The 17,939-nt window shown below is 43.8% G+C and overlaps 1 protein-coding gene across 9 annotated transcripts in view; it reads left to right on the top strand.

The window, feature by feature from the left end:
* TMEM131L (transmembrane 131 like) overlaps nucleotides 1–7,950 on the top strand; it is an 83,757-nt gene extending 75,807 nt beyond the window's left edge. For 6 of the 9 annotated variants that reach the window (XM_041125937.1, XM_030010397.2, XM_030010365.2 and 3 more), the window contains 6 exons: nucleotides 642–720; nucleotides 1,797–1,882; nucleotides 3,251–3,371; nucleotides 4,999–5,087; nucleotides 5,923–6,065; nucleotides 7,538–7,950. In XM_041125937.1, coding sequence (XP_040981871.1) covers nucleotides 642–720; nucleotides 1,797–1,882; nucleotides 3,251–3,371; nucleotides 4,999–5,087; nucleotides 5,923–6,065; nucleotides 7,538–7,816 — 797 coding nt within the window. In that variant the 3' untranslated portion in view covers nucleotides 7,817–7,950. The remainder of the gene's footprint in view (nucleotides 1–641; nucleotides 721–1,796; nucleotides 1,883–3,250; nucleotides 3,372–4,998; nucleotides 5,088–5,922; nucleotides 6,066–7,537) is intronic. The other 3 variants (XM_030010423.2, XM_030010381.2, XM_030010375.2) reach the window with 1 other exon arrangement.
* The last annotated feature ends 9,989 nt before the right edge of the window (nucleotides 7,951–17,939 follow it).

Below are 17,939 nucleotides of genomic sequence, written 5' to 3'. Positions count from 1 at the left end.
GACCTGAGCCACTTGCCTAGTATGAGAAATGGGAACTGTGGTTCGTTACTGCAGTTTTTTGAATGCCTGAATATCATTAAAATAGTTGAAAGCCTAAGCCCTGTCACTGCCATCACTATCCAGATTGATGTAGCACTAGACGTAAATTTTAAAGAAGAATAAAGAAAAGTAAACCCAGCTTTGAGTACCTGAAAAAAGCTGTTTTGAATAATTTAAAAATATGCATGCACTTACATACACATACATGTATTTGTGTATGTATAAAACTTCGCATTACCAAAAGTATATTATATCTGAACCTGCGATTCAATAGATAATGAATTGTGTGTACATGACTTTTCTGTTTGTTCAAACTGTAATGCCTCTTAAAAAAAAAGAAAATAAGTAATTTCAAATTCAAAATGAATTTGGTAGTAACAAGGAACCTCTCCGTTAAGTGTGGTAATCACTTATAAGTCATAAAATACATTTAAGACCATGTGGATGTAAATAGCACGCTTTGAAATTAATGCAGTTAGTGATACTCTGGTCTGAGAGAAAATTTTATTAACATCATTGACGATTCTGTTTATGTGTATGTATATTCTGTGCATACTTCTTTTTTTAGGATCTTTGATTTTCACAGTCATTCTTTTCTTTAGGAGAGAATATTTCACAAAATGATTTTCCATCTGAAACTCCTATCACTTTAAATCTGTCTCATAACATCTGCAATACCAGGTAAAAAATTTGAATCTACACCTGTAAGACATTAAAGAAACACCACCAACTTGAAATTTTGTCTCAGTTAGTTAAATTATACCTACCTGTTGTCTTGCCATTTTTTGTGATAATCTAATTGTACTTACTAGTTGGAAGAAGAATAATCTTCTTCAGTACATTAAAAGATATATGCAAAATGGATTATGCTGGGGAAATACGATAAATGCTTCCAAATGTAAAATAAAATTGGGGAAAAAAGGAAATTGTTCTTCCCCTCTCATTTCTTCCAGATCTTAGCAACTTACTACATTTCCATTACCACTTAGTTATATCAAAGTAATAATCGTTTAAAAAAACAAAGGTGGGAGTGAGACTTTCAAGTTGATGTTATTCTTTTAATGGGAATAATGTTCTCCTAGGATATACAGCATGAAAATTGATTCCCCCCTCCCCCACATTCCTTTCTACCTCTTTACTGTAGTAGAGATAGCATCTCCAATTTTTATTACTACGAGTCCTCATTTCACTTCTCATTCATGACTGTCTGTTTTCACTAGGAGAAGTAATTTAATCCTTTTCCTCTGGTATTCTGGTGCTTGAAAATGTTCCCTTTCTATTCATATTGACTAGTCTTTTTCATGGGATTCGATGAATATGAAATTAATGTTCATGTGTGCCTACGTGTTTTCAGGCACATAAAAGTAAACTTGCCTGAAAGTTGTTTGGAGCATTGAAACGTTATGAGAGATCCTACTCATCTTTATGGACTATAGCTTGTTTTCCAGTTTTAGAGAAGAGCTGTTGAATTAATTTGCAATAGGTTGATACTTTGATAATAAAAGTGGGGTAATTAAGACGTATTAATTTTATTCATTTTGCATATGTATAAAGTAGCTGGCTTTTAATTGGAGGAAAAAACTTCAAAAAGTTGTACAGTGGTTAATAAGAAAAACCAGAAAAGAGTGGGAGAGCAATAGCAATCATGATGTTGATTAGAATATTTTTTACATCTCTGTATATTTCCTTTGAAATAGTTTGCATTATGAAACATTACAGTGTCTAGACTTAAGAAATCAAATTTTCTTTTCATTCAGCAGAGACATGAACAGCATCCCTCAATATCCTGAAACCTTATGTCCGAATTTCGCTGACATAGCTGCAGATCCCGACAAAAATAAAGGTCAGTTACTTCATTAACAACTGAAGCTTTTTTTTGCAGACTTTGTCAAGCAGTTTCAGTGATGTTGCTAGTAACATTTGTGTACACCAACTTGGTAAGACATGTTGTTACTAGAACTTGACTTACTTCTAAACGAGTTAAGAGCAAAGTTAGCAAATGAAGGCTTAAAATCTTGACATTTTTTGCTGCATCTTCTCTGTGTGAAGACAGCATTTAGCTTTCAACTCACATGTTAGGTGTTCTTTGTTTTTTCCTCCTCTTGCTTTGCACAGATTTATGTCCAAAAGTAATGTGGTTGGGAAATCAAGAGCACTGGTTGCTGTGTTAAAATGAAGCTAGGCATCAAATCAGATATGACCATTTTTCTCTCTAAATTTCCACAGTCGGGACTCGTTCTCTTTGAAAGCAGTAATGAATGAGGTTGGACTGGGCTGTTAAAAGTCTTGAGTTTTCATTGTTTGTATCTCCAAGGGAAGTAATATTAACTTGTTGAGTGGGATTCATAAAAGCAACAGGCTACATGGTGACTTTGAAAGCTGGTTAGGACACATGGTTCTTTGGGCAGCAGAACTGCCTGCCCATGGCTGTCCTTTCTGCTGTAGGTTTAACCTGTGTCTGGTAGGATACAAATGCTGATTAAACTTTTTCTGTGGCGGCAATATTCATAATATCTATTGTGTGAAATAATGAAATAGAGCTAACTTTGCAACTGTTGTCTCATGGAGACTGCTCCTTTGGATTTTCTCCTTTCTCCAGCTGCCTGTTCTCACAGAGCTGATAGGAACCAAGTATCTGTGGGTAGTCAGGGGACTCAGTCCGTAGAGAGCAGCACAATGAATATCTGCCCTAGGGGCTAAATACAGCCGTAACAAGTTCATGTATTGTTTGGTTGTGAATGGCTCTTGTCTATTAAAAACCCGTCCCTGTTCCTGCTGCATTCATGCGGTTGGACTTCAGAGATGGTTACTGACTGATGGGTGGGGTTGAGGGGGAGGCTGGTGGGGATCCTCCTCCCTGCTGTCCGTCCTGCTGTGAGGAAGGGTGCTGCCTTGGCACTGGCAGCTGATGACTTAAGGACTTGCTATAGGAATTTCTTGCCCTGTTTTGTTGAATTTCAGCTTCTTGGTTCAAGTTTTATATATATATATATATATATATATATATATATATATATATATATATATTTTTTTTTTTTTTAAATAGAAATTTCGAGTTTTTTTTAAAGATGGACGTTCATCACAAAAAATGTAATTGGTTAGTAATACCGGAGTTTTTATCTAGCATAAGAATAAAGTGTCATTGTGATATTCAGAGTTTGTGGAGCCTCCTTCCTGTTGTTCTGCATTTCATTCCCTTTTCCCTTTTTAGGTCTTTACCCAACAGGAGATTTGTGGCCTGCCCAGCCAGTCTGCCTGACAAACAGTTTAAACTACAACCTTGAGAATAATATACCGTGCATGATCCAAGAAACCCCCTCTGTCCACAACAGGCAAGTTATGTTTTATGTAAATAGTATGGATAACGCTTTGTTCAGGTTTCTGTGATGCAGAGGACTGTACTTGAGCTTATCTTATAATATTTGTAAGGCAGGTGATAAAGTAAAATTCTTGCTGTCGCTTCAATCTTAGTTCTAGTTGTTTATGCTCTTCCATTAGTACATCATGATTAATTTTGCTAAGACAAATTCACTGATGTTCCTGCTTATATAGAGATATTCCAGAACTTTTTTCAAAATTAATTAAATACTTCTTGGAAAGCTTTTAATTTCTTCCACTTCTTTTGCATAAGGCCTGGCTTCTAGGTTTGTTGCCCTCTTGCTAAATACATAGCTTCTGTATATCATGGGGTGTGTTCTGCAGTGTGTACTCGTGTTAAATGGCATGAACAGACATTGTTAAATAAAGGCAAATAGTCCAGTTTGAAGGTGGTGTAAGGATACAAGTTGGTCTGATTGTTTGAGGCTCTCTGTTGGGTTGACCTTCCTGTAGTAATGAACATGAGTAATTCTTGTGCTTTAGACTCTCCACACCGCAAATTTTACTAATGAAAGATGCACCTCTAACTAGTGAGAAGAAATACTCTGCCACCACACAGCAGTGAAATATGGCCAGTTCTTCAAATCATATCCTGTCATTCAAAGTGACAGAGTGGTAACGCAGAAATCCCCAAGTGATGGTCTTGTGATCTCAACCAGCCTGCTAACCTCAATTCTAACTGTCATGTCAACAAACTGCAGCCCTAATGATTGGGAGCAATGGCCAGCAGTCTGTCCAACTCTCAAGTCATATGAAATACGTGGTGATTTGTGGTGGATTCTGTATTACGCTACTTTGCTTTCATACGCCCATCTCAATTTGGGCTTCATATGCAAAACTACATGTAATTATTTATTCATATGTAGTAGTGATAACTTAGAGTAACTTCTTGCCTGAAGAGTAAAACTGAATTAGCACAATGTGAAATCCTTTTGTATGCCTACCTTGTCCAGACTAGGTCCAAACTTGGACTTCTTCAGGCTCACTGCGTAGTGGGGCTTGTTACACTTCTGACATATCTTTAAGAATTACTTTTGAAAAGTCGTCTTGAAATTCTGAAATTATTTTAATGAAAACAAGTCCCTACAAATTAATGTGTAGTTTAGAAAACATAATTGTTTAACAGGACTTTTAACACATGGTAGGGAAAGTAGAAATCCCCATTTTAATTGCTATTCTCAAGCACCCAAATGCTTGAGAATGCATTACATTTTCTTCTATTTAAAGACACATTATTTCACTTTATATCTACCATTACCATGGTTGTGGGAAAGAAGTACAATTATTTTCTTTTTACAGAGGAATAAGTTAAGCCCAGTTAGGTGTTGCAGGACTCTGGTAGCTGTCATTACAAGTTGTTTATCCTCCCAGAGGAAAAAGAGCTCAGTGAGAGAATCGCTGTGATTACATAGTGGCACAGAGTAGGTACTGGCGGAACTGGCAAGCGGAATGTGAAAAGCCTCATCGTCAGTTACAGGCATTTTGCATCCAAGAGCTTTACATTAAATAAGTATTTCTAAATAATTTTCAGAAGTTCTGCAAATTGTTTCTGACAGCAGATTTTTCTTTTTCTTGGGACAGCTTCATCGACTGGAATGCAGCTTGTGACAGCCAGTTTTCCAACATGTATTGTCCACTAGAGATGAATGAATATGGTGCTTTCCCAGAAGGTAGGATGAAGTAAAGCTTATGAATTATCACTGAGCATGGTTTTTTCTCTCACCTTTTGTAGAACAAAAGGCTGAGCTTGTCTATAAACATCTGGGCGTTCATTGCTTAAGCGGACTTTACGGTTTCCAGCTGACTGGGTGCTTTGTAGTAATAAACAATGTCTGCATGTGACAGATGAGAAGACTGATCTTCGTATGGAGTTATTAAGCCTGGAAAGCCAGTATACAGGACTCTGAGAGGGAATAGAGAGAAGTGCTTGTGACCACAGTATTACACAAATCTTTTTGCACAATTTTCTTTGTTTCCCCTCTGGCAGACTTCTGCTTTCCAGTGTGTGAAACAGAACGCCTCTTGTGACCAATTACCTTTCCAGGCTAGAGTTTCTTGGCTTGGGAAGCACACTGGCAGCAACCTAGAATTCTTTAGCATTACCTAAGCAATAATTAAAGGTCAGGCTACAGTATCACAGGCAGCACGGTGATCCCTTGGGTGCTTAGAGCTGAGGCATGTTGGCAGTGAAGCCTGGGTAGGCTCTGCCATGCACGTTTTGTGGCTAATAAAGACTCTGTTCTCCATTAGAGAGATTGCCAACTCTTTATCCTGTCCTCCTGATAGCAATTTGTTAGTGGGTCCCTAATACAGAGTGGTAGTCTTGTTAACAGAAATAGTTACACTTTGCTGCTGTGCTGCTCTGAAGCTGCCTGAAGTCACTGAAGGTTTAGGTCGGTTCCAGCCTGGCTCACTCCGAGAAGATTCAATGTTCCTCCACAGAAATGTTGGTAGTGTTTATATTGCAAAAACCTTATTTTGTCTTCCTGCTTTTGTAAACCGCAGAAAACATGAACTACCCCAGTGGCTTCCCGGGCACTGCAGCGGTGCAGAATACAGCCTTCATTGACCAGAACTGTCCCTCCACCTGGAACGCGCCTCCCAACATGCCACCTACCTGGGAGCCTGCCAGTTACGTCAACTCCACAGTGAGTATTGTCACTGCAAGGTGCTGCCTTTGTGTGCCTCTTCAAAGCCTTTCCAATGAATTCCTGTCTTTCCCCTACCTGTTGCTCACACGTTCTTCATGAATCCTTCAAGTAGCCTGATGTATGTATGTGATGCTGGCATTTGTAGTATGGCTTTTTCCCAGCTGTTGGTCAAGGTTGTTACTCGACCTTGTCTGTGAAATTTTAAGACAGATCCTTTTGCCTGAAAATTGACTAAAATCAACTTGCATATGGAAAAACATTTTGTAGTCTACTGAGACCTTTTCCTATCAAAATCAACCTTTCCAGATGAGGGTAAAACAGAAGAAGTGCTGACAGCAAAACCCAAAGAGATTTGGAAATTGTAGAGCTGAATGGACAGCTGCTGTCAGTGACTTTGACAGGTTTTTTTTGCTAGGAAATCCAAGTGATTTAAGCTGGATTTGTGCAGATTTCTGAATGCTGACTTTGACCTGTTACAATCCAGACTAGCCATGTTTATGTCATCCCATAGTGCAATGTAGTGACTTCAGTTCAAGGTGGTCTTTCTGCTCATATTTCAAAATCTTCTGGTTTAGATATTTTTTTTTTTTTTTTATTTACAGTACGTTTATTTTGAATAAAACTAACCAAATAAAGCAAGAAATATTTCCAACTGCAAAAGTGAAAATGCTGCTGTGTTAAAAAGTGGCAAAACTGGTAGAAGACTGTTTCCTAAAATAAACATGGCTTTCTTTCATATTTTATTCAGGAATGCCAGGAAACACAGAAGGTAGAGATTGGAAAATACATTAGATAATTCAGTTCATTTCCCTGGCGAGCTTTTCCCCACAATACATTTCAGTGTTTCATGCAGTTTTAAAAGTCCCAAGACTTCCATGACCTTCTCTGAGAGACTTCCTCACAGACTAACACATCTTGCCCTCCAGGAGGTTCTTTATAAGCTTTCGAAATTTTCTAACTAAATTCCCTAGCTCCCAATTATAGTCTCCCTTCCATACTGAATATCCCTCTCTGCTCCTGGCGTGCATATTCTTTCAGTACTGACACATACTTCAACCTTTTTCTTGTCATTTCTTAGGGGTCCTTCTCTTTTAATTTTAACTCTCAAAACATGCATGGTGCTCTTCACGTGTCTTCCATTTCTCCCTTATTTTTCCTAACAGCCTGACCAGAACTGAATATCGTACTCCTGTTACAGTAATATTGATGCCATGCAGGGAGGAGCTCATATGGCTTCATTTAGTGAAGTGCCTTTGCACACACACACACACACACACACACACTAATGCCGCTGTAATATTTTCTGCAACCATATTGCTTTGTAAACTCACGTGCAGTTTTCTACTTGTGTGTTTCCTAAATTCTCTGCATAAATAATGCTTCCTCCCATTCAATACTATGCTTCCACGTTTTCTTTGGCAAATGGTTCATTTTGCAGTTTCCCATGCTGATTTTATCTTGCCCTACAGCCCTACCTCTCAAGCACCCGAAGCTTGTCTCCAATGTCTGGACTTTTTGGTTCCATCTGGGCACCTCAGAGTGATGTTTATGAAAGCTGCTGCCCCGTCAGTGCCACGACCCAACACTCAACCCACGTGGAGAACCAGGCAGTTATGTGTAAGCAGGAATACTACCCGAGGTTTAACCCCTTCCGTGCCTACATGAACTTGGACATATGGACTACAGCAGCCAATCGAAATGCAAATTTCCCACTTTCGAGGGACTCGGGTTACTGTGGAAATGTGTGAAAGGCATTTGATTTAAAAATGTGAATAAAGATGCTTGCAATTTTGATTACTAGAGTAAGCTGGTTGTTGAATAGATTACAATGTTGGTGGATATTTTGGCACTTTTATATTGAAAATAAATTTTTTTTACTGAAGTCTGAGCATTCAGTGCATTTTAAAAAGCAAAGCATATTCAGGATGCTGTTATTGTCAGGTGAAGGCTATAAATTTAAAACTCAAATTTTTTCAAGAATAAGGTTAGTGTTAGATTCTTAAAAGCATTCACGAACCTGTACTGCACATGTTTCTTCTGAAGTTTACATTCTGTGGTATAAACTAGGAGTGGTTTAGCATTTGTAGGTACAAACTTACACCTGTAAGTAATCGCATCTGTACCGAACAGTAACACTGGGGACCTGCCTGGTGATGCAGATCAGAGATTTTCCAAGTGGTGCCACTTCTACTGCTGACATACTTATTTGTGGGTGTAAACTTCTGGCAGTAGAAAAAAAGGCTGAATTGTGGCTTGTTTATCTGGCTTCAAAATGCAAGCTGTCACTTGGACGATGTTATGCTTGTGCAGTGTGGGTAAGTGGGCATTTCTTCCAGGAGCTTTTCTTGCGAGTGACTCCTGACATTTTGCATTTATATTTTTAGCCTTCATGTTGCAATAGCATTTTCAGTGCATTTAATTGCCCTTGTTTAAAATGCCAGAGCTTGAGCTGGAACAAATATTTCTTTGAGAGCAGAGTTCACACTCTCCAAAACAGAACAGCATTGTGTTAGCTCATGTTATGAGACTGCATCTTTGTAGTGGGAAAGGCAACCAGGGAAGCACTGCCACCCATGTCAGGGCTGAATCCATCATGCAAGCTGTCTCTGCTTACTGTTCCTGTAGAGCCTTTTCTTCTGGCATGGCAGAGTGTGTCTGGGCATCTTCACTTTTAGGTGTCAAAGAGGGGAAGGCATCCCTTAGATTCAGACATGTCTTCGTCAAGGGGACTTGTTAAGCCTGGAGAGTGAAGGGGGATCCAGTAGCAGCCTTGTACAGCTGCTTGAAGGAGAGCCATAAAGACAGCAGAACCAAAGCCTGTGTGGTGGCTGCAGGCGTTATGGCAAATGGCAGCAGTCATAGGTTGCCACCTGGGAGCTTCAGGTTGAACATGGGGAAGAGAGACTTCCCTTGGAGGGTGGTGCTGCAGAACAGGTTGCCCCAAGGGGTGGACAGATCTCTCTGTTTGGAGGTGTTCACGACATGGCTGAACGAAGCCACACATGACCTGCTGTAGTGGTGGTGGCAGTCTGACCTCGTGGGAGGTTGGACTAGAGACCACCAGGGTCCAGTCACCATTTTGAGGATTCTATGAACTTGAGCAAGTTCCTTACTTTTTGCTACTTCAATTGTTTTCCTCTTGTCCTTTGAACACAGACTGACTGGAAGACAAGAACTCTGTTTGATGACAAGATGTTGAGGCTTTCACATTTGTTTTTATTCAAAGGCAGAGGAGGAAAGGCGCTGCAAAATAGCTGACAGCCTGCATGCAAGGCTACTCCACAGTCTGGGCTCCCAGACCTAAATTCTCACCGTGTTGCTGAGCTATTGGACCAGCTCCTCCAACTTGCCGATTTCAGCCAGAAATGCCATCCCAGGTCTTGAAATGTTTCACTGGAAACAGTGCGTTTCCGCAAAAAGTTTGCTTCAGTAAATCAACAGTTCCTGCAAAGAAAGCTTTGCTGAAAGATGTGCTGCCACCTATGCTTTCACATGCGTTTGAGTTAGCTCAGAAGGAGGTAGCGACTGGGTGGGATACTCAAAAGGTGCTATGTTTGCCCGCTTTAGCTGCTCATGCAGAAGGTGCTCCTAAGCCTTCCTTTGGTTTCAATGTCAGAAAAGTGGGATCGTCACTGAATGCTTTTCCAAACCATGGTGTTTTAATTGCTTGATCAGGAACTAGCGCCTGGAGTCTTTGGCTGCTTTCTATGATGCATCATGCTGGGCAGGAATCTGTTTGACTCTGGAGTTTAATCATAATTGCTTGTCATTCTGAAGGAAATTTCACGTGTTCATATGAACTTTGATGCTCCTGAAATCGGTACTAAGCCATGAGAAGTAGTCATAACCACTGACATGCTTTCTGTGCACCTCTTGCCTGTGGCAGGAGACTTCAGGAGGAATAGACTGGGAGTGCGAACAAAATAAATACGGATAAAAAAAAAGTGATCATTTGGTTTGAAATGCGATTAAGTTCTTTATTCCCTGGATAACGCTGCTTGTTGTATAGCATGTTCATTGAATTTTGGATGTGCAAAGGCAGAGAAGAGTACGTGCAAAGCTGCGCTTAGTTGGGTTACTCATCTCATTCTGTTAATTCTGTTAATTGTTTTAAGGAAATCTGTATTTTCTGTGCACTGAAGTGAAAGTTTTCCTCGATTACCAGTGTGAGGAGATGCTTTTCTTATATCTGCAACAAACTGTAACAGCAGCAAAACCCCACAGAGTTCTGATCGGCACCAAGTCCCTGTTGTAAGTAATGTGTATGTTCCAGACAGAATAAATCACTGGGAAAGAGAGAAAAAACCCATGCAATAAACCAAGCAAAGACACTGGAGAGTTCAGGGAGAGCAAAAAAAGTTAGAAATGTTTGGAAAAGATGACCTCTGCGAAAAAGTTGGTTGGAGTTGTTAAAGTGCCAGCAGAAGACAAGGGAAATGAGCCGCAAACAACTTGAGAAATAATGCTAAGAAAGAAAACGATCATTCTCTTTAATCAAACCAGAACAGATCAAGAAGTAATTCCCCCAGGAGCTGTGTAGTATTAGGCAAAGTATTTCATATAACTTTTCGTAACAATAACTAAGGAATGTAACAAGCTCATTAAGATTACCAGGAATAATTGCTGCCATCAGGAGACATCTGTAGCTTAATTAGCAAACCACTGAATGCAAGTGGATTTGGGCTCAGTTGAAAATCATTCCTCCTACAGTAAAGGGGAAGATGAAATAAATAATTCCACTACAAATTTCTTTCTACCAAAACTATTATAATGCTACTGGAGTGAAACTGAAGAGGTTGCTCTAAAGACATCTCATTATCGTGAGCAAAATAATTCCTAATTTCTTGCCTTGTGCTGGGGATTCCTTATAGCAGGATTGGGAGCTTCACTGATCTCTCTGAAACTGGTAGCTTTTTTTTTTTTTTCTGAGAAACTTCAGCAAATGAAGTTCTCGGTTAACCCAAGAAATGCTTAAGATTGCAAAGGAAAGAACAAAAATACCAGTATAAAAGAGGAATAGCTTGCACAGTTCACTAGTAGGGCTGGGGTTGGAGGGGGGTGAAAATTATGGGCAGTTCCAAGCATTCAGTGTTGATTTCTATCACAGTATGAATTCTACCTAAACTCAGGACATTCAGTGTTTTCCCAAGAAGAGACCTGGGAGAAGCGACAGCCACCCCTGCTCCCCTCTCCCAGCAGGTTTGTGGCTTCTTATACGTGCATTGGGAACTGGGGGTACCAAGTTACCACTGTCCTTCATTTGCACAGGGCATCTTGGCTAAGCCTGCCTGGTTGGTCCAGTATTTCCATCCTGGAGCCAGAGAATATTCTTGGCACATTTCATGAAGGTTTATAGGTACTATGAGAGACAGCATTTGGACAAAGCCAGCATCTACTACAGGGATGTTCAGCTGCCCTAGCCTCCCCAGGCTGCAGCAAGCCCCTCCTGCAGCTGAGATTCGCAAGCCCCTCATAGCATTGAGCTGGAGAGCAAAGGGAAGAGGAGCATCCGACGCAGCTTCCCTGTAGGAGAGGGCAGTGCTCCACTGGGACCCTGTTTCTTGGTAAGTGGGGCTGGTACGGTGTTGAGCTTGCTTCTGCAGGGAGGGATTTGGACTACCCAGCAGCCTGGCTGCCACTGGTCCAGCCTGGGAGCCGGGTTTGAACTGCTGGGGAACAACAGACTGGCCAGACTGAGCTGCAGATATCACTTGTGGGGTTCAAAGCATGTGGGGTACGGTACGAGTCCCTGAAGGCAGGCTCAGCTGGGGAGCACAGTTGTTGCTTGCTCTCGTGACTTTGTCAGGAGCGTGGTGGCAATTGGCAGGTCTGTCCTACAGCTCCTGCAGCTGGACGTGGGCACACAGGACCGAGGGCATCCAGCCTCTCGAAGGAGCAATGACCAGCACGCAGCTTTATGCTGCGCTTGCAGAAATGAGCCTGAAAGCTCTGAGAGATCTCATTGCCAGGGGGCAAATGTACTCATTAAAGAGAGCTGCTAACTATCTTAATCTGCTGAAGAGGGCGGAAGGGGAGGAAGCAGGGGAGGTGCTCACCACCTGCATTTGGGGCTGGCAGTGCCTTCAGCTCCAGCACTCGGCTTCTCTCTGCCTCGGGAGAAGCCCTGGTGCCGCCTGGGAAGCCGCAGCCTCGCAGCACCGCAGGTCCCCGCAGAGCCGGCACGGCTATCCTTCCAGGTGAGCTCTTTACGGTGGTAGGTTGGGTGTTGCTTTCCGGCATTTGCTTTCTTCCCTTCCAGCCTCAGGGAACACCTGTTGTTCATTTTTCTTAGTCATCAAGTCGCCTCCATCTTCTTTTGCTCTCTCCACGTACTTGCCTTGCTTTCAGCAATTTGTGGAAAAGGTGCATGTCGGCACCTCCCCGTCACCATGGGCGCATTTTACTTGTACCTTTGATTGTCCCATCCCATTGTTCAGTCTGCCTGTCCACTGCTACGGGGGGAAATGGCTCGGGGCAGGGCTTATTGCATCTTCTTCTGCAGCACCCTTGGGTGGGCTGAGGGCTCGCTGTCTCCCCAGGACTGCTGTGCTGCTGCGGCCGTCCTTTGTCCCAGTGGTAGTGCAACACTCACCCTGCCTTTCTGGCAGGTGGGAGGTTGGCAGAGGTAGGTGTCCCAGCCGGAGAAGGACGTCACTGGCGTTGGTTGAGGCAGTTGGCCAGTCCTGCACTGGAGGAGGCTCTGCTGGACGAGACCCAGCGATGCTCCCTGTCTCCGCGAGCGGGGGGATGTGGAGGAGCGGGAGGCAGTGGGCGAGCTGTACTCTGCCCCGTTGTGGGTGAGTGACAAGAGCAGAGCAGGTGGAGGATTTATCGTTCCAGCCCTATAAGGCGGTGTTGCAACTGAGGTCCTGGGAGCTCGCAGCCGCCTCTGCAGCTCATCACTAATGCATGGACACAGGGGCTCCCCCGCTGCTGTAAGCTGAATATTGCTGCTCCTCCCTCCATCTCTGGAGCGGTTTTCCCTGCAAAAGCTGTCTGTCCGTGCCTGTGTGACAAAAATGCCTCCTTTGTTGCTGTGGGTTGCACACCATGCGACTTGCTTTTCCTCTGACCTGCTGTATTTTGCTTCTTGCTGCTTGCTTCAACAACGACAGCAGCAGCACAACCCCTCAAATCTTTTCTAACTCTGGGGTTGCTCTGAAGGGTGGCTGTTCCTGGTCGCTCCCCTGGTTGTGCATGGGAGCTGCTCCCTGGGTTGTTTGGGGTTTTAGCAGCCTTGTTCAGAGGCGGCGGTGGTGGTTTGGTGTTTCCACGCAGCCCCACACACCTCTCTGGATGCTTCTGTTGCTTGGAGGCTGCCAGCAACCCACACAAGCGGGGACCATGCTGGTGTGGAACGAGGGGCCTCCCCAGTGTACGAACCGGTGCCAAAGGAGCTTCTTTAACTGGTGTGGACAAGCATCTCATCTAGCATAAACCAGTTATTTAATCATTGTCAGCTAAACTACCAGCAGCCTGCCTTGGCTTGCAACCCAGTGTGTACGTATACATCTCTTGGAAGGAGCATGTTGCCTCCATGAGTGACCAAAAAGCCCCCATCCTTTTCAGTAAACCCAACTCGCGTGCAGTGATTTTGAGAAGGTGACAGGCCATACCCCTGACCATCCCTGCCACGCTGTGGGGTATGGCTGCCGTACCCATGTGATGAGAGGCTCTGCGAGACCTCCTTTCTCCAACCATGCTGGCAAAATGCTCGGTTTGCTGGGAGCCGTTTGTTTGGTTTTAATTTTGACTGAATGTACAGTTTGCGAAGTGAAGCTAATGCTTTCGCACGTCTTCGTTAGCACAGATGTGTGGGAAGCCAGCGCACCGGACCTGCTCTGGCTCTCGGAGACGGCGACGTGGAAGGCGGGCTGCCTTCACTGGGCTGGGGGTCAGTGGATGCTGTGGTGCGGCGGTGTCTCAAAACTAGAAATAATCTCCTTCTCACGCAACGCTGAGGTGCTGCAGCAACGTGCTTGGCCATCAACGCCCTACAAGAACCTGCTACGATTGCTGGTTCTGATTTAGGGAGAGAAATGTTTCACTTCATTTGCTCGACACAGACTTGTTAGATCAAAGGTGTTTTGCAGCGCGGTGTAGGAAATGCTGAAGAGCACAAACCAGATGTTGATGCTGATAAGGGAACCTTGCAGAAACGGCAGAAAATGCCGTAACCTTCCCACCGCTCTCCTCAGACCTGTGAGACGATGGTGTGGCTGTGGGAGCTCATTGCTCTCTTCTCAGCGGCGCTCGCATGAGAAAGGCAGTATCTTGGCGGCGTTCCTCCGGCCGCTTGCACGCAGGCTGGTTCACCCTTCCTCCAGCCCGGCTCGTGACAGCGCACGTACCTCCAGGATGGGGAACGTGGCGCTCATGAGGGAATGGAAAATGACCTCGTTGCTGCCCTGTTTCTGGAGCAGCGTGGGAAGCCCTCGCTCCCCCTCGGCTCCCCTCGTGCTTTTCAGCTGCACGACCCATGGTTTGTGGCGTAAATTGTTTCTGGAGCTCAGCTGTGGTTACGTATCGATCCGTTCTTTCCATAGCTGCCTGCAGGTCGATCGGTCTCTCTGCGGACACCAAGCAGTTGTTAACCGGAGGAGATGCCAGCCCTACTTCTGTTGATGAAAGCCTCTGCTTAATCACAGCTTGTGTTCCTCCTTTGGTTAATAGCTTTTAATTAGGCACCAACCACCCCTTCCCATTGGCTGAGGACATCTTTGGGCTCCCACTGTTAGTACTGTTCACCAAACGGCTTTGAGTACTGAATTTTGGTTTTTCCCATCTTTATGTCCTTAGCATGTAATGCTCTTGCCAGGGCAGCAGGAAATCAGACCATACGTATCTTCTGCTTAATAAAGGCTCGTTTGTACAATTTTCCCACGCCATCGCTCTGGTGAACACAGGTGCTGCTGAGCAATTTTCTCCTGGCACTTTGCTATCACTTTCACCACCGCTACATCACAGCAAGCGCAGCTGGTCTCCCTCTCTCCCGGCTTGCAGGGTTTGCTTACACTTTTGGTTGCAGTCTTGAACGTCATGGCTCTGCGTGCTCTGGCCTGAGCTGTCTGTGGCTTGCAAGGTGGGATGCTCCTGATCGCAAGCAGAATCCTGGGACACAAATTAAAGACCTGATGGAGATGCCGGGGCTGGACAGCCTGCGGGGGCTGAGCTCACGGTGACACAAGCTTTTCCTGTCTGTAAGTCCTTCTGCCTTCTGGGCGAGGTTCACAGGCAAGATTATGAGTTTCTCTTGCTGTAGCTGAACTTCATGACCCAGGTCGATACCCTACAGCAATGTGCAACTTTTGGAAGCCCTCAACTCTCAATGTCATTAAGGAGATATCTTTGTGCCTTTTATAGATGGCCTGCACATTGACTGGTTGGTGAAGGGTTTGTTTTTTCCGAAGAAAGGAACCTTTCTGTTCATTTGAAAGGTTTTTAATAATTTATCAGTCTAAGGACTAAAACTTGTCACACAGTTTGTTGAGGACCAAATAATGGCTTATGGAAATGCTTCAAAATCCTTAAGTGAGATATAAAGTGTCTGTTAAGTCTTACTTATTAGTTTCCTTAGTGAAATGTAAGCCTGTGAGCACCCTCCAGAACGACTTACATGACTGAAGCTCAGTAAACTGCAGGTTTGGTTTTGGTTACAAGAACCTCCTATGCCATTTGCTGTAATAGAGAAACCTGAAGCCTAACCAAGACAGGATTCTTCTTTCTCAAGAGCTGACCTGAGGGATGAGCGAAAGGTTCCTAAGTGGCATTCCTTCCATCCTTCTCCTTGCTTCCTCTTGTCTGAAGAGTCCTTTGTCAGTTGACCAGCCCTATCCACAGACCTGTCAAGCAGGAGTTCAGCTGTCTTGGCCAAAGCATCACTGATATTTCGTATAGAGAGAATTTGTTAGAGAAGTCCTCAGGAGACTGAATATTGAGTTCTATAAATAAAAATAGGAAACAGATGGCACCGGTTTCGAAAGTTAAGTGTTTTTTAACTAGTCCAGTAACTAATGTTCTCATATACCTACAAAAATATTATAGTTTTATCTTTGCAAAGATCAAAAGAACAACTTTGAAGCACTTGCCAGGCGCACACAGCCATGCATTTTAATAGATGATGTATCCTTACAGTAATGGGACTGACTTGCCGATTTCAAATTCCCCTATGTATTCCTGCAGTGAATAAAGCCTAATGACTGCTCTGGTTTGGGGGGTTTTTTGTCGTTTTTTGGGGTTTTTAATTCCTACTACTGTGGACCCAGTGTTGCCTCAAACGTACTTCAGACATTAAGTCTGCAAGTCTGGGGCCTGAGAGCGAGCCCGGTGAGGAAGCGTTTCATGAGAGGAAGCAGTAGGAAGCCTCTGGAGCTGCCCAGGTCTCCTCAAGGGGCTCAGTACGTCCGCATGCACCCATTTAGATCAATCCACTTACTCATGGGGATCTGTTTTAACTTCAGAAGAAGATGGGCAGAAGACAGACCATAGCATGCCTCCCTTAGGTTGGTACAAGCTAGCTCTGTGCTGCAATGTGGTCTCTCGGACAGGCTGTACGTATGATGTCTAATGCGATCGAACCCACGGGAACTGCAGTGCTGCCTAGCAGCAGGTGGAAGTGTTGTGTGCCAGCTGCTGTAAACTCAGAAAACTGGCTTCCAGTTGTACAATTTATTCTGAAAACTCTTTTCCGGTTGTACAATTTATTCTGAGGGCAGAGGAGGCCATTTCTCCCAAGCTAGAATAAACCTTTTGGAGTCCAGACTTTTTGAGAGTTACAGTTGAGGTAAAGCTTGCTGTTATACAAGATGCCGACTTTATTAGTTTGTCTGCAAACCAGCTGCTTCTGCTTTCCGCAAGCACTGAACGCTGGTTTAAGGTCTGTCTCTCTCCTGTGCCTCGCTGCTCTGCTCCGTAAGCCAAACGCTGTGCTATCAGAGGGGAGCGCAGCTGCGCGCGCCCTGACTCTTAGCTCCTTTTACCTTACTGAAACCTGGCTTCCCAGGACATGGGCTTCCGTTTTGTTTGCCTGGTTTGTTTGTTACATGCATGTTTGTTTGTTTTTAAGGAGTCTATCCTTTTTCTTAGCTTGATTGAAACGCGTATTTTTGGCAGTGGAGATGGAAATATAGAGCACAGTTAAGAAACCCCTAGATCTGGTAATGGTACCCTTCCTCTGCGTTCCCCATCAAAATGGCCTGGAGTCGAGTTTCCAGAAGGCCTGTGCAAGAAGCTGGAGGTCACTGTCACCTCCAAAATCTGTGCATAGATTTGTGGCAGGGGTGTTTTCTCAAATTTGGTTTTATCCATTAGACCTTAATGTATCTCCTACAATAAAGACGGAAGGAAAGAAAGCAAGCTTTCTTTTTTGTAGGTAGATCATCAGCGGGTCACATTTAGTGACATTTCTAATATGCTTAAAGAACTAGACAACACAGTCTAACCTCAGTGACAACGGAGGGAGAGACTTGGGCAGCATTTGGGACCCCGCTGCCCTTTTAGACATGGAAGAGTTTAGCATTTAGTTCTCGGGTGTCCCATATTCAGCTGGCACCTTGTATCTGGGGGTCCTGGGGTTTTGATACTGCAGTTCTTGTTGGGTCTCTGGCTCTGCTTCTGAGGATGCTCAGGATGTCTCAGCACAGCTGGTGCTGACCGTCCCTGCCGGTGTCCTGTGGTTAAGCTCTCACTCTTATCTCCTCTGCCCACCTTTTCTGCAAGGCTTAATCTAGTTCCTAATCACCTGGCTCCTTCAGAAAACATGTCCAGAAGAGGAGAAAGTACCTCCTCCTTTTCTTCTGTATCTCAGTTGTAGGAGCTTTTACAGAGGTGTGGGGGTTCAAAAAAAAATCCCCTCTGCCACAGGACTGGAGC

This window comes from Aquila chrysaetos, chromosome 1, assembly GCF_900496995.4.
Source record: "Aquila chrysaetos chrysaetos chromosome 1, bAquChr1.4, whole genome shotgun sequence".
In the NCBI taxonomy this organism is placed as follows: Eukaryota; Metazoa; Chordata; class Aves; order Accipitriformes; family Accipitridae; genus Aquila; species Aquila chrysaetos.
Note: the sequence above shows the minus strand (reverse complement) of the source record. Positions and strands in the feature narration are given on the sequence as shown.